Source organism: Grammomys surdaster, unplaced genomic scaffold (assembly GCF_004785775.1).
Source record: "Grammomys surdaster isolate TR1022 unplaced genomic scaffold, NIH_TR_1.0 242, whole genome shotgun sequence".
NCBI lineage: Eukaryota > Metazoa > Chordata > Mammalia > Rodentia > Muridae > Grammomys > Grammomys surdaster.
Genome location: NW_021604687.1, coordinates 5,406,841 through 5,432,570, shown reverse-complemented (window position 1 = coordinate 5,432,570; position 25,730 = coordinate 5,406,841). Strand labels below are relative to the sequence as shown.

General features: G+C 54.5%; 1 protein-coding gene across 6 annotated transcripts in view; it reads right to left on the bottom strand.

The window, feature by feature from the left end:
• Agap3 (ArfGAP with GTPase domain, ankyrin repeat and PH domain 3) overlaps positions 1–25,730 on the bottom strand; it is a 52,854-nt gene that overhangs the window by 4,660 nt on the left and 22,464 nt on the right. The window contains exons 2-12 of one of the 6 annotated variants that reach the window (XM_028774623.1): positions 22,548–22,606; positions 22,206–22,293; positions 21,893–21,978; positions 21,672–21,813; positions 21,018–21,152; positions 20,766–20,893; positions 18,992–19,150; positions 15,372–15,464; positions 10,020–10,124; positions 4,657–4,825; positions 956–1,120 (exon numbers count right to left, since the gene is read on the bottom strand). In XM_028774623.1, the coding sequence (XP_028630456.1) occupies positions 956–1,120; positions 4,657–4,825; positions 10,020–10,124; positions 15,372–15,464; positions 18,992–19,150; positions 20,766–20,893; positions 21,018–21,152; positions 21,672–21,693 (976 nt within the window). In that variant the 5' untranslated portion in view covers positions 21,694–21,813; positions 21,893–21,978; positions 22,206–22,293; positions 22,548–22,606. Of the gene's footprint in view, positions 1–955; positions 1,121–4,656; positions 4,826–10,019; positions 10,125–15,371; positions 15,465–15,620; positions 16,538–18,432; positions 18,659–18,991; positions 19,151–20,765; positions 20,894–21,017; positions 21,153–21,671; positions 21,814–21,892; positions 21,979–22,205; positions 22,294–22,547; positions 22,607–23,828; positions 24,793–25,730 lie in introns of those variants that run through there. The other 5 variants (XM_028774627.1, XM_028774629.1, XM_028774624.1 and 2 more) reach the window with 5 other exon arrangements.

The following is a 25,730-nucleotide window of genomic DNA, read 5'->3' as shown; positions in this document are numbered from 1 at the left end:
ATCAGGGAGCTGCCTAATTACTGTCAATTAGAGCACGCTAATCAAGCTCCGCTCCCACACCCCGCCCGGCGCTCACCACTAAATGTCAAACTTCATTAGAGGCAGACACACTCTCTCCCTCCCTGACTAACTCCTTCCAGACTCAACAGAGGGGCTTCACCAATGCCAGACAGGCCAGAGGTCCATGACCTAAGGGAATGGCCCCTGGCCCCAAGGTGCCCTTGGTCTTGGATAGGGACATGTAGTGGGCATGTGTGTGTATGAGAGGACCCTGGGAGAAAATCAGAAGTACCCCTGAGTGTGTGTGTGTGTGGGGGGGTCAGGGGGATCGGCAAACAGGACAAGGGTCTATGGCCAAGGGTGATGGTGTGGAGGGAGATAAGATTTGGGAAGAGCACAGTAAATGGTGCATGAGAGGTAGTTTCTGGCTCTTTGAACAGGACACACCCAATCAAGGGGGGGGGGCAGGACATGAAGAGAACTTCTCAGGCCAACCCTGAAGGGACTAGGGCCCTCTCCACTATGAGAGGTCAGTGATGCTCCACACATGACTCTCACACATGGCTGTACACTGACTGTACTGTGTACAGCCTGTAGCCTATTCTGTTCTCCCTGTCCTCCTGCCGAGAGGCTGATGAGCTGACTGCACAGACGGCTGATGGGGATACAGCAGAGCCACTAGCAACCAGGAAGGAGGAGTTACAAAGGGCAAGCCTGTAATCCTGGCTGAGGGTCCAGACCTAGGCCTGGGGCCAGAGAAGCTGGTAAACTGGATGCTGAAGAAGGGACTGAGCTCAAGGTATCTAGCCCTGCATCCCAGTACCTGGAACAAGCCCTGAAGGATTCTGCTGGGCCCTCCCCATCAGTCTCCCAGGCTCCTGGGCACCTGGGCTCCCTCTCTCTGTTGCTTAAGCAGATGCCAGAAGAGGTGGGAAGCGGCTGAACCGCCACTCACCAGGGTGCTGCATGCTGGTGGGCAGGGCAACTGCCTCACTCCACTGGTCAGTGCTGGAAACCGAACAGGAGCGCTGGTGCAGCCCCTCGGGGCGTGAGCCAGCCCAGGCTGAGCTGTGAGGGCGCTCAGAATGCAGGGATGTGCTGCTGGCCGAGTGGGGGGCACCTGGGGGAGGGGAAGGATCAGGCTGGGAGGAGGGGCAGGTAGGGGCTGCATAGAGATAACAAGCTGAAGAGGTTGCAGGGCAGCCTGAGTTAACTCCAGCACAGGGGTCCGCACTGTGAACAGAAAGGAGAGCCTGGTCTCCTGCAGACTGCATATGGGAAGGAGACTTTTAGCCTTCATACTCTCCTTTCTCCTTGAATATGAGACCCACACTCATCACTGTAACTGTGAGCTGGGAACCTGGGAACGGCAGGGCCTTGGGGTGTCACGGCCGAGTACCACTCCCCTCAATCCTGCCTCACCTAGGTCCCTGCATCTAACATTTCAGTCCACATGTGTCATTTGCTTTGCCTCAGCTTTGCTGCCATTCTGACGAGAAATAAGTGTATCAAATTCAAGTAATTATGTCTAATTAGTATTAGTAATTATCCTGTTGGGCTGGAGAAAATTAATCTTTCATTTCCCATCAGGGAAGAATGGTAGAGCCAAGGGGAATCGAAGGCTTGAGGAGCCCAAGGCTGGGCAGGCTCAGCCTGCCATGGGCTAGCAGGAGGAACACCCAGCTTTCTCTGACCTCACTTAGGGCCCAGCCAGAGGCCTTCTGCATCCAGTCTGGAACACCCATGGGCTTCAGAGCCCGCATCACTTCCAGGGACAAGGAACCTTAACTTGCCTCACATTCTTCAGTGTCCCCACCCCTCAAGACAGGGTGATGAGCCCAGGACAGGCAGGCCAAAGCCACATGATTCTAGGCCTCCTGAGAGAAGCTCCAGTGTGGAGACTGGTGAGGCAGCCAAAGCTGGAGGAGGTCAGCAGAGGCAGACAAGGGGAAATGCTAAACAGAAGGCCTTGCAGCCCAGCAGGCAAGCGTGTGGATCTGGGTTTCTGGATGCATAAGGAAGCACAGGGAGCTGAAGCAGCTGCAAGAGGGGAGGGGAGGCCGCGTGATGCAAACGCCCTGAAGAGTAGCCTTCAGGGCAGAGATGAGTCTGATGCCACCTGTGTTTTCTGTGACACCCACAATGACAGGTTACAGGAAGTGCTGGTGACCTGCACATGGACCCTGTTTTAGCTCCCAGCCTCAGGCCTCAAGCCCTCTCCTAGCTCGTCCAGCCCTCCCTAAACCTGTGAGGCTCCTTGCTTCTCCCTTACTTCCTCCTAGTCCCTATGCTTCCTAGATTCTAGACAGGACTCCCCACCCTGCCCCTTGTCCCAACCAAAGGCATCATAGGCCCAACTTCCTCCCCAAGCCCCCCAACCCAAAACCCTGAGGGAGGGAAAGCGCTTTCCCTTTTCTTTGTTAATTCTCCCCTCATTACGCCTGCAATCCCACAATCAGTGTGCACTGTAATTGTCGAATTTGATGCTAATGATTAATGAATTAAACATGGAGCCATCAATTAGTCCTCCGAGGATAATTCTGCATAAAGCAGCGGATAATGTAATTACAGTAACAAAGATAATGAGATGTTAACATCGCCCGGTGAGCGAGAGACATGTGTGAGTGTGCATGAGGGTCGGTGTCAGCGTGCGGCAGCGGGAACTCATGCTTGGGAAGCATCATCCATGTGTTTCTATGTGTGGGTGCCGTAATTACAGGAGCAAGTTGCTGGGGCTCCCTCCTGCATGCCACCGTGGCAAACTAGGTGAAGGCTAGGTGGGCCCCGGATGGGATGGGACAGCCAGAGGCATCTTGTTTCTCCCATTTTTGGGTGCTATCCCAGTTTTCCTCTCACCACCCATCTTCAAGGAAAGGTCTGCCTTTTTTGGCCACCTTACTCCTTCCTGTGGTACCAGTACAAGAAACCCATGCAGAGGTTTCCACATAGGACTGAGGTTGGCCACATAGGGCTCCCTGCACAGAACTCTGAAGAGCTCCTGTGGCTCAGCACTGAGGACAGCATCTGAGCCATTTTTGCCACGCAGGCCAGGCTCTCACCTCACAAGTGCCTCTCCCTTGGCCTGCTCCTTCCCGTTGCCCACTAGAGCTTTCCCAGGAACACCTCAAGAGCTTCCCATTTTCAGCTCAGGTGGTTTAAAGGAAGCTTCAGTGTCAATCCCAGACCCCTCACGTACAGTAGGATTTTATAGATACATTAATGCATGGCTCCAGAGCTGCTGTTTCCTCATGAAAACAGGAGACTACTGTGCAGTGCTGCTGTGGCCCTGGTACCTGGTTCTGATCAACTATGCTGGCACAGATTAACTGATGCAGCCAGACCCCTCTTGCACCTTCTCCCACACCTCCAGTCTACTCAGAATGACCAACCACATAATGTACTTTGCCTTAAACAAGGAACACTCTTAGAGGGTGGGGACATAGCTCAGTAATGGAGTACTTGCTAGTGTGCACAAGACTCTGGGCTCAAATCCCACCAGTATCTACAATGAACAAGTTTTTATTTTTGGGTCTGTCCTGTCCAGTCCATGGGACTCAGTATCCATGGTGTCACATCCATGTTTACTCAGTGTATGTGACACCTTCTCCACCTCCTTACATGTCCCTAGGCAAGGCGGCAATCTCAGTAAAATCCACACTGCTGTGAGTGGGCCTCTGCGACAAGGCACAGGGTAAGCACTGGTAAGACACCTGTGTCCTGAGCAAAAGCTTCAGGGGCAGTGAGAGCTAACATTGTAGGGCAACTGAGGACACTGAGCCCTCAAGAAGAGCCCAGGAGCCCAGGGCAAAGACACTCACTGAGCCTGAGCGAGGGGAGAGAAAGAGGGCCAGGAGGATGAGCAGCACTAGGACGTGGGGACAGACAGTCTACCTTGAGAACACTCCTTACAAGGTAAGAGTACAGCAGGGGACCTGAAGATGGTTCAGTGATTAGATCAGATTCTGAGCACCCATATCAGGTAATTCATAACTGCCTGTAAACCCAGGCCTAGGGGATCTGATGCTTCTGGCCCCTACAAACACCTACAGTCATACACTCACCAACACACTCATATACACACACACTCACCAACACACTCATACACTCTCACCTATACACTTATACACACAGACACATACACCCCCCCCAACACACACACCAGACATAATAAAGCTGCCCAGAAACAACTGTCAACCTATGGTCCCTGACTATCCATTCTTCATGATGGGCAGATGACAGTCCTGCCCTCTTGAACTGATGGGTTTAGATCCAGTGCTTTCTGTGTAGAGACCGTGTATGTGCCACAGGTGGTTCCCTGATGACACCAGGTGACTACCCCACTCCTGTGGTGAGCTGAGTTATAGGCCTGCCTTAGCTAAAACTGCAGGGAGATCATCCTAGGACCAGTAGCTATCCCCACACCCCTAGCCCCACCTGATAGCCAAGGTGGGTCTAGGCTCACCAAACTCCACTAGGTCTACACCTTGGCCATGACTCCAGGTGGAGAGGATCCTCAGGTGTGCCCTTGTCTGGTGAGCAGGTGTGAAGAAGCCCTGATGCCCAGGCTGAAAAGCAGCCTATCCTGCTAGGCTCATACACAGCCACTGCTCAGACTCCCAAAGCTCCTCACACTCTCCACTACAGCAGCCACCTCACCTGTGGCCCCACCCAGCTGTGTGTTACTCCGCTCCATGGCCACCCCGTTGGCACGGGGACTGGTGCCTGGGGCTGTAGTGGGTGTGGCTCGGGGCAGGCGCTTCCCTGGCACCTTCACCGTCGTCCGAAGGAGGTCAATCTCTTTGCCGTGGATGTTTTGCATGTAATCCTAAAGGTGTACAGACGACAGAAAATGCTTCAGGCCAGGCTCTCCTCACCAACCTGTCTCCTTCCCTCTCTGCTAACTGTGGGGCAGGGGAAGGGTTTTTTTTTGGAGGGGGGTAGGCATTTAAGTCTCAAAAAGCAGGTCTCTGAGGCCAACCAAATCTCCAAGTTTGGATTAGGCCCAAGTCTCTATGGTGCCCAAAGGGGTGGAGTTCAGCTAGGAAGACAAGGTAAGGAGCAAACAAAGGCTCTAGAACCAAACACCTAGGCTCTGTTAGAGGAGATGGCTTAGGTGGTAAAGGGATGCTGTGGGGAGAGTACCCATGTGGCTGAGGAGTCCCAAGCTCTCAGGATGCTCCTATCACAGGCTACTATCCACACCTGGGTACTGAGGAGCAATCAGCCCTTGGGACAGCCCCAGATAACAGTTTGCTGAATAGTTTATGGACCAGTCTTTGGTTCTCTTTGGTGGACTTGGGATTGTATCAACAACACACACCATGGATTTTTCTGTCAGTGGGACCTGTCATCAGTAGACTGTCATTTGCCCATCCCTGGGTTGTATGTTAAGTACAATATATCTACATTCATTTATCAGTATATTTCAAATCCCAACAGCTGAGTGAGAAGTTTCCAGGCTCATCTCAAACTCACGGCAATCCTCCTGTCTCAGTCTCCAGAGTATTCTTTGCCCTATGTTGGAGATGAAGAAACTGAGGCTTAGGAATGTTAATCTGCCCAAGGTCACAGTGGAGCTGGACCATGCCCAGGTTTGCAGACTGCCAAGGCTGTCCTTCACAAGTGACATCCTCAGCCAGAACCCTTGACTTGCCTGAAAGTTATGGCTCCAAGTCTACAGAACCCTCTGTCCTGGCAGCTCCTGGTTAAGGCTGGACCTGACCTGAGCCTGGCTTTGACTACAGCTTCCAGCCTCTTCCCAGATTACGCTGACTTCCATGGATCATCAAGCTCACTGATAGTCCCAACTTCTCCCTCTCCATACTATTTGACAAAAAATCCCTCCTTTGGTGTTCTATAACTTTCTGAGAGAAGAATCTAAGATTGTATTGATCAGACTAAAGTCAGATCTCTCATGAAAGCTCTTGAAAAATCTTGCATAAATTCTTTGCCTATACACAGACCCACGAGGCTTGAGCTTGTGGCCACCTTGGCTTTTAAGATGGACATGACACTTTTCCAGACAGACAACCTTTCAGAAGGCTCAGGCCCATTGGACGCCTGCTCCTTCACAAGCTGTGTTCAGTGAGGAGCTTCGATTACTGCCACCAGTGCTCCCAGCATCGTGACTTAGGATACAGCAGTCCCTGCTCTGTCTATTCATATGACGGGGTCTGGCTCATGCCCACTTGCTCTGAGATTTTGTTCATCTTTTTGGATCCATACAACGGTCTACTGAGAAATCAGATTATTTAGCTCTCCAGTCTGGGAAGAGCCTGATAATTCTGGCCTCAAGGCTGTGCACACACTGAGCTCTAGCTGCAGCTCCCAGCCTCACCAGCACCTGACTGCACCAGACATCACATTCCAGGCCACCAGCACCATAAACAGCATGGGGTGTACAGCTTGGCTGTGCAGCGAAGCCCACAGGCCCCCTTGCTGCCCTCCCAAGGATTGCCTCATCTGACCCTTCTCTGCCACACCAGGCACTATTGCTGGTCCTCATCTTCATGTCCAGAAGTAACTACTGTCTCAAACTTTCTCTCTACCTCTATTCCAGAGTCTCTCTTGGCTTAACATGTTCTTATCTCTGGCTCATGCTCATCTTCATCTTCAGTCCTTAGACCCACATCCTGCACTGGCTGCTCCAGACAAGTGTCAACAGCTGGCTGGGGCAAAGGCCCAGCTGCAGTCCCTCTCCTGAGGGAGGGCTTGGGTTGCTCCAGTTCGCAAGGAGGTCACAGCAGTTATAAGAGTCTTTAGGTGCACTCAGGCTCTGAGATGCCCAAAGCTAATGTGCAGTATGAGAAAATGACCCTAGGCCAAGAACAAGAGCTGCACAGAGGGACTTTGTTCAGGGCCAAGAAGCTAGACAGTGCCTAGCAGAGAAAGAGGCTGTCACTTCTGCATCTGATTATACCATATCCTGTGGGTCCAGCAGCATGACACCCCCAGAAGTTTGGGCTGAGTGTTGGGCCCGGGGGACACAGTGAGAAGCCTAGAGGAGTAGCAGCAGAACAGGGACCTCAGGCAGAGAGCAATAGTGTTTCCCTCCGTCAGCAGAACAGGGGAGCACGGTGGTGGCAGCGGCTGCTCAGGAGAGCGGTCACCACGGCTGCCTTTATTACCCACCATCAAACAGCAATTTCTTCCCCAGCCTCCTCGCTAATTACCCAGCCTGCGTTCTCATCTCGTTTTATTACTGGAATTAACAACGAGTTCAGAGCGTGGAAAGCTATTAAGATGTGTGATTAAGCCACATTCAATTAGTTTCTACAAACAATTTAATTGATGTTGCAGATAGAATTAACAGAAGGTGATTGTGTGAATGGCTCCGCTGGCTGCAAAATGGGGGAAGCTGTGGCAGGCTCTCTTGGGCCAGGGAGAGTCGGGCGAGAGTCGGGCTCCAGTCTTGAAGCTTACGGCTTGCCTACCAACTTTTGCTCCACATGCTGGGCCCAGCCACTTCCATTAGTAGGAGAGGCCTAGACACTGTGGTCCTGCCTCTTAGGTGAGACCTGTGCCCTTCAGGAGAGTCAGATAGCCCCAAGTCTTGAGAGAGCCTCTGTGGGGACTAGAGACCCTTTCTCCCATTTGACCTTGCCTAAAAGGTTGAGACACACACACACTCCTTACTGTTAAGATTAAGATCCGAGCAACTCAGGAACCTTCGATTTTGCATGTTAGACTGCTAGGTGGCTAAAGTTCTTCTGAGGTTAGAGGAAGGTGGCAAACGGGAAACAGAGGTGAGCACCAGCAGCAGGAGAGGTCAGGTAGGCCACAGCTACAGACCAGGAGAAGGGGGAAGGAAGGGTGCAGGAATGAACTGGGCCTGAGAACTGGGCCACAGCTCTCAGCTTCATGCTGTGTCTAACAGGAAGCTTTCAAGAGAGCCAGCAACTCGGATGAGAAGAAAAAGCCAGGCCAAATGCTCTGCCAGTGTGTCCTGACAGCCGATGGGAAGGCCCTGCTTTTCTGGCCGCCTGAGGAGCAGCTGATGATGGACCAGACTCCAGCTATTGGGTACAATGCCCACAGAATCCTCATAGAGCCCAAGGGGACCTAAAGGGCTAGAAACCAAGAGGGTAGGAGATTGGGCTGACTGTTATTGATGAAGAGTTCATCTTGCAAGGGCATCAGGACAGGTCTGGAAGTTCCTGGCACCCAGATCCAGTCACAGATCCCTGAAGGACACACCACAAAAATGAAGAGAGGAACTCCCAGGAAACTCAGATGTCCAGCCAGGCCTCTGATGGCTTCCCTAACTTACTCTCTGTTCTGACTTTTCTTGTCAGTCTCAGAAGCAGGCGTCCTTAGTAAACATTGGCAAATCTGGATAATGATGATGGGTCCACACTTTGGCTCACTTACTAGCTGGGTAATGTTAACATGCCACAGAACCACAAGCCACTACTTTCTAGCTGCAGCTGTAGAGACAACATTCCCACTACTTTCCCTCTTTTCTTTTGGTTCCCAAACCAAAAGCTAGCCTGATACAACTGAGCCCACCCTTCCAGGTTTGCATTCCTCAGCCCTTCACTTTCCAGTAGGAACAGCAAAAGAGATGGACCCTACACTCGGCCATAGTTGCACAAATAGAAAACCACTGTTGAGGATGTAGGCAGGAGGCCGAGACCACCCACACAGTGGGGAGGCAGGAGTCCTACTCAGCTAGTTTTCAAGTTCCTTGGTTCAGATGTAAACATGCAGAGAACATATGCAGCCTGCCTGTTGGACAGAGGGGAGACACGACGCGTGAGAGCCGACAGTGCTATGTGCGTCTGGGAAGACACCTCAGCTCCTTTCTAGGAGACAACCCTGAATCTACAGCACACATTCCTCCAGCCCTCCCTAGGTGCAGGGTTCAGGGTGAGGCCTTGTACCTGCAGAGGGCAGTGTGCCAGTCTAAGACACCTTCTATCTCTGTAGGCAGTGCCACCTGAGCAAGCCTACTGCCTTCTACCATTTTTTGAGGACACGGAAGAAGGCTGAGGGCTGCGTGTGAAGGAGAGTGGGTCAAGTCGAGAAGGGAGCCTGCTGGAGTGGATGGATGTGGGTCCTTCTGTCTCTCAGGCCTCACTACTACCTGGCATTCTGGCACAGGAACTAAAGAGGATTAATTTAACCAGTGTTACCTGAGGTAAGGGGAAAGGCCAGTACCCCAAGGAGTGAGAAAAGGGGAAGACAAATAGGAAGCCCGGGCTGTAATCTGGCCTGAATGGAGACCTCCTGAGACTTGCTCTGCCCAGGCCCATGTCCCTGCCAGGTCTCTTTGGAGGGTTGTCTGGGTAGGCCTCGTAGGACAAGGTAATGGCCAGGAAATGAGACCCCTGGCACCAGTCAGGCAGGGCCTCCCTGACACTGTGTGAAGATTTAAAGATGGGCTAGGGACCCTCTGAGGCTAGCCCAAAGGCTCAAAGGCGGGGGATGGGAAGGGAGGTGGGGCTGGCCCACGTGCTGTGCTCGAGGGGCTTCATAGGAGAACTCATTAGCCCCACAGTAGGGTGGTGACAGAGATGGATTCTGGTGACAGCTGTGTGCTGGAGCCACGCAGTGAGGGAAGGAGATGGAAGGAGGGTAGGGAGAGCTGCCACAGGGGCCACATTACGATCCCTGGAACACCCATGTCGCCATTGCTGGGCCACAAGCCATGTGTTCTTCAGACCAGACCCTTCTACTCCTCCTAGGCCAAACTCAACATCCTAGCTCCCTATCATCGCTGGCCCAGGGGACTAGTGCTTCTCATCGCCATGGCCCGCTCTAGACTCTTATCCAGCAACATCCATGCCCTTGGCTACAGAAGTTCAATAGTTACATGGGAGATAGAGCCTGGCTGGCAAGGGCAGCCCGGCAGCATCAGCTGAGCATAGCTGGTAGGGAGCTTGCTCTGCAGGAAAGCCAAAATCCAGTTCGTGTGCCCTTTCCAAACTACTAAAGCAAGGAACATTTTTAAAGGAAACCCCCTGAGATCACCAGGAGTCTTCTGTCACAGTCCCTTATCCCAACCCTTCTGGACTCACGTGCAGGCTAGGGTGGTAAGTAAGCAACCCGTTGTCACACAGCGTCACATACTTCTTCTTCCACTCCTTGTTCAAGGATTTGCCGCTCCTTTTCAGCAGGATCCCCTAAGAACAGAGGTACAATTACAGATCAAGAGTCAGCAGCTGGGCAGTGTCGGCGCACGCCTTTAATCCCAGCATTTGGGAGGCAGAGGCAGGTGGATTTCTGAGTTCGAGGCCAGCCTGGTCTACAGAGTGAGTTCCAGGACAGCCAGGGCTACACAGAGAAACCCTGTCTCGAAAAACCTTAAAAAAAAAAAAAAAAAAAAGTCAGCTGTGGGTTGCTGTGCCCCAGGGGCAGGGTTCCAACCAGACAGCAGCCCAAAGGTCTCTCGGTTCTGATGCCTGGGACTTGAACCCAGGAACCAGCCCAGCACAGAAAAGTCATGATATGATCAGGTAACTCCTCACCTTGCTTTCTGCTGAAAGCACTGCATCTGAGCAGAGGGGGAAGGGCCTGCACTAGGAAGTGGAGGAGGACACATATTCCCATAGGCTTCCCTCCCACTGGCCATCTAGTAGCAAGCAGTTTGAGCCACTGTCAAGCTAGAAGGCTATATAAGAGAGGAGAGTTGGTAGAGGCTTCTGGTCTTCTCCCACCCGAGGGAGCTCCAGGCAGGAAAATCCCATCCCAACAATGCTCCAAACCTTATCTAGGTACCAAGAAGTCCAAGTCTCCCATTCAGCCACCACACTTCCCATGTAAGCCAATGAGATGTCTCCCACCCCACCCCCACCCCCAGTATCTGATTGGTTTATAAGCTCTCTACCACCAAGCTATATCCCCAGTTTTCTTTTTATAACAGGATCTGCCAAACTATCTAAACTGGCTTCAAACTCACTCTCTAGTCCAGGTGAGCCTAGAACCGACTGTCCTCCTGTATTAACCTCCTGAATAGCTGAGATTATGAGCCTACACATCACAGGCCTAGCATGATATGCTATTCAAATGTAGAGGTCCAACAGGCAAGGACAGGAGCAGGACCTGTGAGCTCAAAGACATCTGTGTGGGCTGTCTGTAATAATTCTCAGCACCCAGCACAACACCTGGGCCAGAACAGATGCTCAGAAGTGTCTGTTGGAAGAACTGGAAAAAGTACCCCCAAGACTGTGCTGTGTAGCTATCAGGAGATGAAGGCAGGGCATAGAACCTGACTGGCAATACCCCCACAGCCTGCCTTCCTTCTGTCTGGGAGAAACCAACTCCTCTATAGTCCTTTAAAGATGTCCTCTGAACCACTCCAAGATCACAGCACAGGAGAGCAGACAGGAACCTGAGCACTACAGATGGATCCCTGGTGGCTGGTCCCTCAAAGCCTCCAACACAGTATAGGCAGGGAGAGGCATGTGGTTATAGTCACAAACTGGGACTGGAGGAATTCTGACAGACATTGCTGAGATGGGAGAAAGGTATATTCTGGGCTGTCCATGGGCTTAATGGGTGATAATGCCCATATGTGGAGGTAAAGCAGGCCCTGCCCTCACCCAGCCAGTAAAATGGCCATGGAGGGGTGCCAATGAGCAGGCCAAGTTATGAGATTCAGTATACACTTCCCTTTGAGTCCTTCTTGACCTAGTGGATGACATGAAAACATGTGATTAAGGGGTGGGAATGGTGACACATGCCTGTAGCCCCAGGACTTGAGAGACTGAGACAGCAGGCAAGTTAAAGGCCGGCCGGCCAGCCAGCCAGCCAGCCTAGATTACATAAAAGCCAAGTAAGGATTTACAAGTGATCTCACCCCTGGCCACTAGGGGGCGAACAGGAGCTGAGGAAGGGAGGCTCAACCAGGAAACAGCTTTAGTTTCCAGCTTCCACTTTTGACATGTCCATATCCTTGACAACTCCCCTCTTTCCTCCTCCTCCCCCGACCCCCAAGAAACCAATGTCATTGCAGTAGATGCAGTAACATTTGTAGCATCCAGGACACCCCCTGCTTCCTGATGGTGAGACCTTGCCTTCAAAAAGAGGTTCTGAAGACAGCCTGGGATTTTTCTTTTACAAAAAAAGTCATCAGTGCCCCAGTCATATGTGAAGGGCCCTGAGAAGAATGCCTGGTGCCCTGTCTGTGGATGTAGTGTTCCTGCCACAGGCAAGCTGTAGAGGCAGAAGAGAGCCAAGCTACTCCCTCTCCCTGGCCCTTCCTTAGCAATGGCACCCAAGGGCAAGTGGCCTCTGAGGACAGACAACCATCAGGAAGAGGCGGGAAGGAAGCCAGGTGGGACAGCTTTCTAGATTTTGGTCATCGTGAGGCTGTCATCTCACTCTGCCTCCAGCTCCAGGACTCTCACACCTAAACCCTCTTGTCACCAATGGTAGGCAATGCCTCTAAGCCCCAAGACCAGCTCCCCTTCATGGCACCAGCTGACTAGATACGTCAAAAGACCACAACAGCTCTCAGCCTGTCTGGACCAGAGCTGCCTGAAGACCACCAGACCTATCCAGGTCCTCCTCCACCCGGTTAGGGGGTCAGAAGTCAGATTGCTGCGGAGGCAGCTCAGGAGCGAAGCCCTTTCTGCCCGACAAAACCCCTCTCTCCTTCGCTTAATGAGGTTCGTTAGCAAGGGGTGTAGGCGGGGTGCCCGGAGCTCGCCAGCAGGCTAGAGGGCGGCAGAGCGACCCTGGCCCCAGCTTTCTGCCCAGCCTTGCTGCCCCCACCCTCCAACCCAGGTTCCAAGGAGAGAAGCTGCGGGGTTCCCGCTCCCTCCCTGGCCGGCCGGCTGCGCGCCGCGGAGCAGGAAGCAATCTGGGGCGGAATGGGAGCGGTGCGGAGGCGACAGCCCCCAGAGGACCCGTTCCCGCAGCCGCCTCCCTCCCAGCTCCGCCAGCCGACTTAATTGCGGAGTCCGGATTGATTGGGAATGCAAATGGCAACTGAAAAGCAATCTCCACTCCCAGCAGGAGCTAGGGGGAGGGGAAGGTACCAAAATGGGGAGCACAGGACAAGGGGGCGGGAAAGGGGAGGAGCCACGAATGTGGCACAGTGATACCTAATGGGCCGGTGAGGTCAGGACAAGAGTGCTGCTCCTCAGCCTTCATGGGCGGAGCCTCCCTAATGGGAAGCCCCACCCCCCAGGTGGACAAATCGAATCTCCAACACAAATGACGGACACAGACCTGACAGCTACCAGAGCCTTAACGTAGGAGGGGCCTTCCTGAGAAGCTCAGGGAATCTAACAGCCAAGCAACTACCACGACTTCCAGGCTGCAAGTGGATAGGACACCCTTTCCCTTTTACTCTTGTGTGTGGGAGACTCAGAGAACAAATAATCCAGCCCCCAGCTATTGCAACCCCCCAGACAGGAAAGCCAGTGGGAGCTGAGACAAGCAAGTGTTCTCATTCACTCATCAAATGTGTTTGGGTGGGCCTTATTACAGTACCAACACGCTGAAGGCACCTGCCACCTCACCCCCACCTCCACTCAGGCTGAATCCACAGTGGACCAGCAACTGAAGGCCCTGGCCTCCTGGTATCACACTGCCACACAGAGGGACAGGAGGGAGAGGACTTTAACTGCTGCCATTCTGTGCTCAGACTCTTCAGGTGACTTCCTTCCCAGAGACTGCCCCAGTTGGAACAGTCCCTGGCAAACATAAATTCAATCAACAGACGGATGAAGGCAAGAAGGTAGGAGAAAGTAGTGGGTGTGCATGTGGCTCCCTGGCCTACACTCTGAGCCCTCATTAGCTTCCCGGGATGCTTTTTTCTAAATACACCTTCACAGAGCATCAGAACTCCCTAGCCTTGACACATGAGGCAGACTCAGGGACTGGCCTGCTCCCAACGGCTCACACTGCCAACAGACCCACCTACCAGTCCCTGGAAGGGTTAAACCTGCTCACAGGCCCTGGTCAAACCCAGTGATATATCCCTCTGCAGGCACCAGATACTGGGAAGACCTGTACCACACCAACACAAGAAGGGTCCATTTGGCACACTTAACTCCTGGCAGATGCCTCTGCCCACACACTAACCCCACACAGAGCTCCTTTGTGACGTACGTATTGACCCGTGACACCTTCATCTGCCTATGCCCTTTCCAGCACAGGCATCCCTGTTAGGAGGCTTGGGTGACCTAGTGCTCTCAGGGAGCAACTCGGAAAAGCGGTACCAGAGATCAGGAGGTAACACCACTACTAAATTTTTCCTTTAGAAGAAGCCACACGCTTTCTTGGTAAGTACATCTTGCCCCGGATCAAAACAGCTTCCATTTGCAGCAGATAGAGTGAACCACAGTGCAGCAGCACAGTGAACCATACCTGGTCAAAACAGAGAGAAGAAACGATTGTGGCAGGAAGGTAGAGAGGTGGCCCAGCAAGCACTGGCTACTCTTCCAGAGGACTTGGCACCCCATGGCAGCTCACAACTGTCTATAGTTTCAGAGGACCCGACACCCTCACACACATACACACAGACAAAACTCCAATGCACATAACAGTAAATAAATAAATCTGTGTCTTTTGGACATAACAGGGATGTGGAGGAGGAGGAGAACCAGTTTTGTTCAGGGAATAACCTGGGTAGGCTATCTAAGACTAAAACATATATACACACATACAAACACATACACACAAGTGTATGTAGGTTTAAGGCTTCAACTGTCTGAAGTTCCAGAGATTATATACATATCCCCTCCGTCATAGAGTGCTGAGTCCTCTGGAAGAGTAGCCAGTGCTCTTAATTGCGGGGCCACCTCTCTACTTTGCCACCACAATCATTTCTTCTCTCTGTTTTGACCAGGTGTGGTTCACTGTGCTGCTGCAAATGGAAGCTGCCTTGATCAGGGGTGAGATGTACTTACCAAGAAGGCATGTGTATATGTAACAGTGACTGGGAGTCAGTAGATGGGGGGCGGGGGGAACAGAGATGCTCACAATGGTGGATCTGCATCAGTAAATCCCAGATGCAATCATCCCTTAGTGCTGCCTTTTACCCTGGCTCTTTTTTTGCTTGGTTTGTATCTTTGAGACAGTTTTACTATGCTATGGAGCCTGACCTGGGATTCCTTAAACAACCAAAGTCGGCTCAAACTATAAATACTACTGCCTCTGCCTCCAAAGTTCTGGGCTTACAGACATGTTCCACCATGTCCAGCCCCTGTGTTACTCCCCCACCCCCACTCCACAAGTCTTTTCCTCAGCTTAGAGTCCCTCTCTCCAGGTCTGGAAGGCAACTGAAGGTAGTAGGTGGCTCTCTGCTGCTCTCCAGTGGTAAGGAAGAGAGAAGGCAGCTGTCTAGGGACCAGGTTGTTGGACCTCAAGCTTCAGACCATGATTATCGGTCCCTTGGTGGCCAAGGGCAAAGTGCTGACCTGCTTGATGGGGATGGCCCTGCCGCTCCCAATGCTGTCCACTTTACACTCGGCAGCTTTCTTCTCCCTGTCCAGGTCAGCACCTTTTCGAGACTGAAAGAGAAAAGAACAGGCATGTTAGAGGTCTGGGGCCTTTTTGGCGAGTACTGCCCGCCTGTAGTTCTCCACCCTCCCGTTTTCCTCCCTCTCCTGGGCAGCCCTAACACTGGGTCCGGCCTGGGCGGCGGGTCGGGAAGGAACCGAGACACGAGTATTCCAATGGGTTTATTCTTACACACGGCACCATACAGAGCAGCACAGGTCACTGAGCCAGGCCCGCCCCTCACAAAGAGCAAGGACATGAAATACGAGGGCGCAATGAGTGCGCAGCCCAGGGTCTGGAGTTTGTTAAGTGAAGGGAGGGGCGAGGAGAGGTGGCCCGGTGGGGCTGAGGGCTGGCCAGGAGCACAGGGCACAACAACCAGGGATAGCAAAGTCCGGAAGTGAGCGGGCAGGTGCTCATTTGCGGCACAGACACCACATGGCACCGAGCGAGTCGGTGTGGCCCGAGGGGCACAGTGGATGGAGAGAGAAAGGAGAGAGGCCAGAAGAGGGCCTGCACCCTGCCAAGCTCCTGGGGCAGAGTCCACCCAAATGCGGATCCTAGGAAATGGGGAGGGGCCAAAAAGAGGGGGCAAGGCAAGCGCGGTGGCGGCGGCTTCCGGAGCAGGAGCAGGAACGGCAGAAGTCCATGCAGGAAGGAGCAGAGGAGGGGAGGGGCAGGAAAGCTCCCCCCAGGAGCAGCTGGGCCAGCGGGCTTGAGTGCCCCCGCCCCTCTGGGCCTCGTCGCTTTGGCCGGCCGGCGTGGGCCGAGCTCCCTTCTTCTCCATTCAGCGAGCCTGGCGCAGCATCCAGCCGGGCCTGGTCCCCCGGCAGCCCCCAGCGCGGGCTCCGGCGTTCCTAGCCTTCCCTGGGGGTAGGGTTAGTTACAAAGGTTCCTGTGGGTCTCTGGAGCGGGGAGCTCGGCGGCCGCTTCTCATCTGAGAGCAGTCCCAGGGCCCGGCCCGCCTCCGGCCCCGCACAGGGGGAATGTCCAGAGGTGCTGTGTATCACCACCTGGTCTTCTAATTTGGAAGGAGTTGGAAAGGCCTTTTTGTTGATGAAAAGTTGGAAACAGTGGCACATATCTGCAAATATCGAAAGAATAAAGATTTTGGCAAGTTATACTTAAGCCCCGCAAAAGTTGGTCAGCACTGGTGAGGGCAGAGACCCAGGCGCCTGGGGAGAGGCGGCAGCGGGATGAAGAGGAGGATGTGAGGAGGAGGAGGCGGAGGAGGAGAGGAGGAGAGGAGGGGAGGAGGAGGAGGATAAGAGGAGAGGAGGGGAGGAGGAGGCCACCAACTGCTGGGCATTTGTGGCCCAGCAGTCCATGTCAGCAGGGAATGTTCACCACTCTGCTGCCCGGGCCCCATCCCTCCTGTATTCCCAGGCTGTCAGGAGCCGAGGGCACAGGGTCGGGACAAAGGACTGCAACTACAATGTGGGAGAAAGCCCAGTAGGGGGAGCAGAAAGAACTGGGCCAACCGGCTAAAGATTACATTGGTGTCCAGCGCTCTACAGACAGCACCTGCCTCCAAACTCCTCCAGGCTAAAGCCCAAGGCTAAAGCCCTCTGCCCCTTTGGCCCCAGGAGGAGGGAGGATGGGATTGCTGTCACTGGGTCTCCAGACTAAATTGCTGGTCATGATGAGTGTGATGAGGCCTACCCCAGCCAGGCTGGTAAGCCAAGGGGCTGCCAACTACCAGAAACCCCAGAAGCCCAGAGTGGCCTCTCTCCATGAAGGACGGGAACTGGAACCAGGGCAAGAGTGGCAACAAATGAATACATGGGAGTCATGAAGGGGACACTGGGGATATCACAACCATGCCCAGCAAGGAGTCACTAGTCACAGAACAGGCAGCACACAACAGGATCCCCCTGGAGCAGGTGTGACTCCTCAAGGAGGGATTAAGGAAGGGTGACCCCAACAGCAATGATGGGGTGAATTCCCAAGATACACCCATAGAGTTGACCATGCCTCGAGGCTGTCTCAGGGACAATGGCGCAAGTGAGGTCACCATGGAAACGATGAAAAGAAAAAATAAGGTTGCCACAGTGAAGATGGAGAAAATGAAGGGCCTGGAGGGCCGGCCGTGCTCTAAGCAGCAAGGGGTGTGGTGGGGCAAGGCAGCACAGTTGAAGCAGGCAGGCAGCAGAGTACACACGGAGGGAGCCCGAAGGTACTGTGGCAAGGAGGCCGAGCAGGGAGGCAGGGATGCCCTGACGTTGAACCAGCCAGTGGGGGAAGATGGGAGGATGTTAAGAATGGAATCAAGGCAGTGGTGAGTGAGACATGAGGTTGATGTTGGGGAATAGGCTGTGGAGGGCACCAATGAGGTCACTGTGACAGAGGCACCCAAGGGCTTGACAGCAGCAGTGACAGCAGCAGGTGTGCACATGAGCAGGTGGCCACCAAGGCTCTGCATTTCTCAATGGATGGAACAGAACAGAAGGAGAAGCTGTGGGCCCAGGAGGACTGGAGTTGTGTAAGCACGGAGCACCCCAGCAGCAGCAGCAGCAAAAAGAGGCCAGTGAGCGCGCACACCAGGAACCAGCAGACAGAGGGATGCAGGGTAGAGGTATGTCAAGCAGGGCAGATGCGAGGATGGAGGATAGAGGCCCAGGGGCACTGGCTCTGTCTGGGCAGGGTTCAGAAAGTCTAGCCTGGCCAGAGGGATACAGGCCCAGGCCCAGAGCCCAGCCTTGGCTCTCAGAAAGAGGTGTGAAGTGATGCAGAGGGACAGGCTGCTCACCCACCTGTTTTCTGCCCACAGCTCCTGGAACAGGCCAGCCAGAGCCCCACAGAAGGGCCACAGCAGGGGCAGGGAGGGGCATGGTGTGCAAAAACTGGAATGGGGAGCGGCAAGCTCAGGGGCCAAATAGCTGAGGGGGTTGGCCCTGAGCAGGGAGGTTCCGTGGACCCCGGGTGGGGGCATGAGGTCGGTAGGGAAGGGCAAGGAGCTCACAAGGAGACAGGACAAACCTGAGCGGGAGGCACGAGGCAGCGTGGTGAAGCCCAGGAAAAGATGGCTAAGCCTTTGTTAAACCAATCACAGCGGTGGGTGGGAAGCATGAATGTTCCCCTCGGCAGTGGGGTAACGGAAAAAGAGCCGGAAGGCGGACTGGGAGGCCTGGCTGGGACTCTAGCTCGGCCAGCTAACCCTCTGTGTCGCCTTGGGCAAACAGCCTTCCGGCCTCCGGTTCATTAGCTGTTGAATCAAAGGGGGTCAGGGAAGTTAGGCCACCGAGTCCAAAGATCCCTTCAAGCTGATACAGAAACTCTAGGGCTTGGGAGGGAGGGAGGCTACAGGGGGTAAGCATGTGCACAGGGGAAGGTCTGAGGGAAGCCCCTCCTGGGCTCAGAGGTATGGCCTGGAAGATGCTGTGGGTCCAATGAGGAACCTCTAGGAGCCCTGTGTGTCTAAGTGTGAGAGACACTACATCCTTTTGACCTGGGGCTGCCTGCCCTCCTGCTCGGGAGCTCGGCGCAGCCCTGCTTGTGCAGTGATGGCAGCTGGGCAGGGAGGAGGATGGGCACGTACCGTGAAGATGTTAGAACGCCGCTTGGACTGCTTGCGGATGGGCGTGGGGGTGGAGGAGGCAGCGATGGTCTCGATGCGCAGCTCCCGCTGGCTGATGCTAGGGGTGGAGGGGACTGAGGATGAGTAGTCGCTGAAGGCGCTGCCGCCGCCGTTCGTGGCCTAAGAATAGAGAGGGCTGCTGAAAGTGACCCTGGGTGCGGGAGGGGGGCACACACACAGCACAAGGGGCAGCAGAAGGGCCATAAAGGTGGTATTATGGGGACTTGGCATGTCCTAGAGGCCAAGAGAATCCAACAGTCACTATGAGGAGCTCTGAGCCTCTGTTTCAGGGCTCGGGAAGGGATTGGATGGGGATGCGTCTGTGCCAGCCTGCGAGCTATGTCAGGAGCACAAGCTAACAATACACAGCAGGGATACAGTCAGAGTGAACAAATGATGATGGCATCATGGTCTGCATGTGGCCTGGGACAAGGAAGCAGGTCACCCTTTCTGAATTCCCAAAATCAGTGACTGGAGGTTGGGGGCTTGGGCTCCATGAGCTGGGGCTGGGCTCAGGGTGCTGGGCAATCTGAGGTTTGCTTTGATAAAGTGCACAGCATAGAAGGCATCAGGAGCAGCCTGAAGCATAGTGCAAAACAGAGCAAAGGTTTCTGGGTACAATATGCTGCAGATGGGGAATGGAAAAGGAGGAGAAAGAGAAAACCAACAAACACTTATAGGCTGGAGACAGAATATACACAAGTGTCTTCCCAAGACCAGAGAGAGAGTGTATGGAAATCAGCCCTCACTAGAGCACCAGGTCCCATCTCCAACACAAACTGGCCAAGGGACTGCAATACACCCTGCCCTCAGCAGCCTCCCAAGAGTGGGCCCAGTGCAAAGGGCCAGGGTATTACCTTGGCCCTGCTGGTGGAGTAGATGTACCACTTAAAGACATAAAGACCTTCTTTTCTGCCCCCTCCTTACCCCCTCCCCCTCTTACTTTCATTAAGGGATGGTGTAAGAGTCCTTGTGCCTTCTCAAAAGTCCTCATGAGGGTCCTGACACTGAAGCCAAACTGTCATTGGGAAGCACTGTGGATGACTGCGCTTGCAGCAAGGGACAGTGAAGTAGAGTGGGAAGGATGTGTAGCTATGGAACCAAACATTGGTCTATATGTCAGGGCCAAAAACTAACCCAGTAACAGGCCCAGATACAGACAAATGTCCAAATGGTATGGTGGGTCCAAATTCAATGCAGGAGCTGGCTCAGAATCTGCACATCCCAAGCAGAGCTGAAGGCCAAACACCCTCATGAGGGTGTGCTGCCTTCTAATACAAAAAGACTGCCACAGGACAAAGGACCAACTTAGGTGCTTAGTGGCCTTGGGGCTGTCAACTACCTCCTCCTCTCTGGGAAGAAGACCCTGCACCTGCAACCAGCTGGAAATGTTTGCCCATTAGAGAAGAAGGGGTCAGGCCTGCTTACCAAGGGCAGTGGTGAGCACACTGAAAAGAGCAGCAACATGGGAGACCATGTGATGGAGTTCACAAGATCACGTGTTTATGACATCTTAACTAGAGTAGTGAAGAGGGAAGACAGTGGAGTGAAGGGGACAGAAACCAAGACAAGGAGCAGTCACCACATAGAAAAGGCCAGACTGAAGCCAACCACACAAGCAACAGAACTGGAGCCACAAGCAGGCTGGGAGTTAAGAGAGATGAGCAAAGGTGAGCATGAGGCCGAGGGGCTGGGACAAAGGCAAACTCCCAGGAGTACAGGGAGGCAACCGCACCTGATTGATGTGCACAGCTGGGATGGAGGCAGCAGACACGGCCGAGTGGCTGGGTGAGTTGGGCAGAGACTTGCAGGGCCCGATGGCCAGCTGCTGCTTCTTCCGCAAGGCTACCACTTTCTGGGCCACTGAAGGGAATAGCAAAGTCAATTCTACTTGCTGGAGAGAGGGGTTCCAAATCCAGGGTGGCAGCTTAGCACTAACTGCTTGCCATGGAGCCACCCTATACCCAGCTCCAGGGTCCTGAGTTACCATCTTGGAAGACTCGTTCCACATTGAGCCCATAGGTTGCACATGTTTCATAGTAGGTACAGCGCTTCAGGTCTGTGGACAGCTTGCGGGCCCTGCTGTCGTCAATGACCCGGGGATTGGCGGCACTGATGGCATCTGTTGGAAGATGGGAGAATCATTCAGCTTGCTGAAAAGCCATAGAGGGTTATGCCCTGGTGGGCCAGCAGAGGCCCAAGTGGGATGCACAGCATGGAGACCTCACGTGCCTGGATCGTAATTAATTCTACTACCTTCTCTTTGAATGAAAACAAACCAATGACTTAATGAGCCTTCGCTCATACCCTGAAAACGAATATGGACACAACTCAGTTTGGGGGCACATGCCTAATAATCCCAGATTTAGGAGGCTAAGACAAGGCCAGCCTGGGTTACAGAGTGAGACCATGTTTCAATAATAATAACAATAATGATGATGATGAAAATTGTGGACACAATAATCATAGAGTTTGGGAATCACCCTGAGAAAAGCAAATTGAAGACCCTGTGTGTAAGGCACATGGTAGTTAAGCGCCCATCACTGCTGGGCAGGAAGTGGGAGCTGGGGTCTCCTGGCCTACTTATGAAGACTTCACTAGTCCACCACCATACCCTGCCATACAGTATGCCCTGCCTCACCCTGTGTGCCCACCAGCACCATGGGCACCTCGCTGGCATTTCGGAAGCTGCAGAGGCGCAGGAAGTAGTTGTACACCGTCTGGAAGCTGATTTCATCCTCCAGGCTGAACACAAACACCACCGCATCCACCCAGGCAGCAAACTGGGGAGAGAGACAGAGTCAGCACTCATTGTCCCCGATGAACTCGGACGCTAGGCGGGCAAGTCAGCAGGCGCATCACCTGGAGTTCAGGGGGGCCTCCTTCATCTCGGATCAGCAGCAGGTAACTCTGGCCATCCACCACAATCTCCTTCTTAAACCGACCCCCTAGGACAGAGTAGAGGTCAAGACCAAATGCAGAGAAGGGAAACATGGGGGTGTGAACAGAAGCCCCGGGTTCCCAAGGGAACATGGGTGTGTGAGTGTCTGAACAGAAGCCCCAGGTGCCCAGGGAAAAAGGGAAGAGAATGGGCCAGGAGAGGAGCCAGGGCCTCACACAGACACAACGGTGGAGGAAGAGGCAACCTATGGCCAGCCTAGCCTGTGATGCTCACCTTCAGGGGACTCTTCTTGGACGTAGGTCCCTGTCAGATATCGGTGAACCAAGGCTGATTTCCCACTAGACAGGTTCCCCACTATGCCCTGCAGAAGAGGAATGGGTGAAGCAGTGGTCAGAAGGCACTAGGAAAAGGTGAGACTGGGGCTCACCTTACAAGGAAGGAAGGGACATGCAAGTTGAAAAGGTAGAAAGGGGCCCAGAAAAAGCCAAGGAGAGGGAGCAAGGCCACAGAGGAAAGGGTGGAAATCAGGAGAACCAATGTCCAGCCAGACACACAACCTAAAGCCAGGGCCCACCCAGCCACAGGGCCTCTGGGCCTCCCATGGACCCCACTCACCACTTTAAGCTCCGGCACAGAGCGGCTAAGGGTCCACTCCTGGCTGTTCACAAATGAGTCTGCGAAGACAGAGCCGTGCCATCAGGGCCACAGGGGTGTACACACACTTGCCCTAACCTTTCCAACTTCCACCTACAGTACTCCTCTCAGTCAAGGCCAGAGGAGATTACTGTCCCCCATAGGACCTTGAGTCTTATCCCTAGCTCCCTAGAGAACAGAGCAAAGATAGTCTTCTGGGCAGGACTGTGAGCTGAGGCTCATCCTGCCTGTACGCATTTGTTGCCCCTCCTCGTCCTCCTCTTTATAGTCCACATGAGCTCACCTGGCTTGGTGCCTGGATGTCTCCCTCTCACCCAGATGAGAGGCTACTCCAGGTCTCAGACCAGACCCAAAATGGGCAGGGCCCTGGCAAGGGGGACCAGTCTCCTTCCTGCGAGTAGGAACAGCTCACCCTTGGCAGGGTGGGGCCACCTACCACATTCCTGAGCCAGGGCAAAGAGGGAGGAGCCTCACCTGGCCCTGTTCTGCAGAGGCAGGTCCAATGGGGCACATCTACCAGGCCCTGCCAAGCCTTCTCCCCAGCGCCTCTACAAGAGGCCAGCCTCCAGGCTCCCTTTCATTAGATCACACTCAGCACCAATGGCCCTCTAAACTCAGACAAGGTCCTTGAGAAGGAAGCCTCTTGCTGCTCAGTGCCCCTGATCTGACAGCCAGCACTCATCTCTTATTCCCCAGCAAGTTCTAGATGGCCTGGCCTGGGCTGGATTTTTTTCTGGGCAGTACTTGCTGTCCTGCCCAGCTCCCACTCACTGGCTCAGCCCACAGATGTTTCACAGCATTATCTCATTCAAGGCCACAATCAGTCCCTGACCTCAGCTGCAGAGGCAACTAGGGAGAGGTCAGCCCCCAGCTAAGAAAATCTCTAGTCTAGTTTAGCGCTCCTTTCCTAAGCACCCATACTGTATAGATAGATGTATAGAGAGAGCCACCGTAGAGAAAGAAGATAGCACTGGAACGCAGGTCCTTCAAGTCTCTTAGGATGCCACGCCAGGATGCAATGGGCAGTGTCATTGCCTGGAATCCTCTGTCACTGCCATCTCCTCTGGACACTTCCAACAACCCTAGGCACACCAACTGGCCGGTAAGGGCACTTTGGCCAGACCTAACTATTCCAGCCTATGCCCACCCACCGGTATCTATCAGGTAGGTTTCCGACACGAAGTGTTTTCTGCCAGACTTCAATCAGAGGCCAGTACGACGGTGCACAGCGTTCCCCCTTACCGCTTGGTGCGCCCAGGAGTCCTGGGGCTGCGGCTGCCCGGCGGCTCCACAGCGGCGCTGCGGGCGCGGGCTCCCTCCTGCGGAAGCGGCTGGTGAGCAGCTTCCAGAGGCTGGCGGCGGCGCGGGGGCGGCCGGGCTCCGGTGGCGCGCACGGGGTATCGGGGCCCAGCAAGTCTCGACGACTGGGGAAGGTACCCAGGGAGCTAGCATCGCCGTCGCTGCGGGTGCGCGCGCGGGGTGGCCGGGCAAGCAGCCCGGACTCGGAGCGCCGGATCTCCTGGCCGCGGCGCAGACGGAAGCTGAAACTCTTCCTAAGTGCGGACAGCCCGCGCCGGGGACTCTCCGCGCCGCGGCTGCCACTACCACGGAACACCTGCCAGCGCTGGCTACTCCACAGCGACGCTCCCCGCAGGAAGCCGGAGCTCCCCGTGCGGCCAAGTCTTACGCCCGGCGCCTCCGTGGCCGCCAGCTCTAGACGGTTCACCTCCAGGAACGTCATGCTGGTGGGCCGCGGCCTGGATGCCCTCTCTCCAGGACCGCGGCTGCGCCGGATAGGCGCGGGGCTGAGCTCAGGGCTGGGCGGCGGTGAGCCGGGCCGTTCTGAGGGCGCAGGGCCCCGACGGCCGTGGCGCGGGCGCAAGAGGCCAAGAAGCAGGCCGCGCGCGCCAGAGGGCGCCGACCCGGGAGTCCCAGAGCACACGCTCCGTGGGCGCGCAGGCTGTTCGCGCGCGGCACACAAGGCGGCCTGCAGGGCGGCGGCGGTCCGGTCGGCCGAGGCGCTGTGCAGGTCCAGCGAGTCGCAGACGCTGAGGGCGCGGCGGCAGACGGCGGGCCGCTCCCCGCTGCAGCTTTCCCCCGGCGACCAGCCCCGCTCCATGCTCAGGGCCCACAGGTGAAGGCCAGGCCCATGGCGAGGGACGCGGGGCTGGGCCCGGGCCGGGGCCGTGGCCGGGGCGCACGGACCTCCGGCCTCTGGGCACCTGGTGCGGTCCGATAGAGTCCCTCGACTCCTACACTTGAGCCTGCAAGCCCAGACCTGGAAGGGCCTGGAGCCAGCCTAACCAGGAGAGGCGGCAAGTCTGGCCTGGAACACCCAGGAACGGCGGTGCAGGGCAGCCGACCTGCTGGGGCAGCCCCTGGGAGCCCTCAGAAAACAGGAAATTCCAGCCAGGGCTCCTCCTAAGACTGGGCAGGTAGGTGAGGAGTTGTCATTAAGAGCAGGCCAAATAAATAACAGTCCTCAAGCACACCCCACAAGAGACACCGTTTTTTGCAGAAAACTGAACCATTTTCTTTCTCAAAAGAGGGAGGACCAAGACCAAGGATTCCAGGGCCAGCTAGATTCCTTAGAAGCCCAAATTCTGAGCCAGGAAACAAGCAAATCTTATGCCTTCTCTGAGCTTCTGACTTCTGTCTGTAAACTGGAGAATTTAGCTTAGTGATCCTATTTCAAAGTTCCACTCTGATGTCTTAAGACTGAGAGATGCTTGATGCTACAGCAGCTGCTGTTGATGACTGAAGAAGCCTTTTTCTTTGGAGATTATAAAACTCAGAAGACAGTGTTTTGCTTGGATTAGGCCAAAGGGCAGCAAAAAAAAGCAGTGCCTGGGAGAAACTCCTGAGCCCCCTGCTACCAACCTAGGTCCTGGTGTAGCAGTGAGAACATTTGTGGTACTCACCTGCCTGAGCTGACACTGCAAACCGAAGCACCCCTAATTTTAGCCAGTATCTTTTTGGCATCAGGAGTGTGGGCTCCACACAATCCCCAGATAACTCAGGTTTAGCCCAGGATGTGGTAAAGCTCAGTCTACGACTAACCCTGCACTGCCCTCATCAGCCCTGGCCCAGACAGCAGCTTCCATCAGCCACAGAAGACAACCACTGGCCCCAGGAACCGACTGG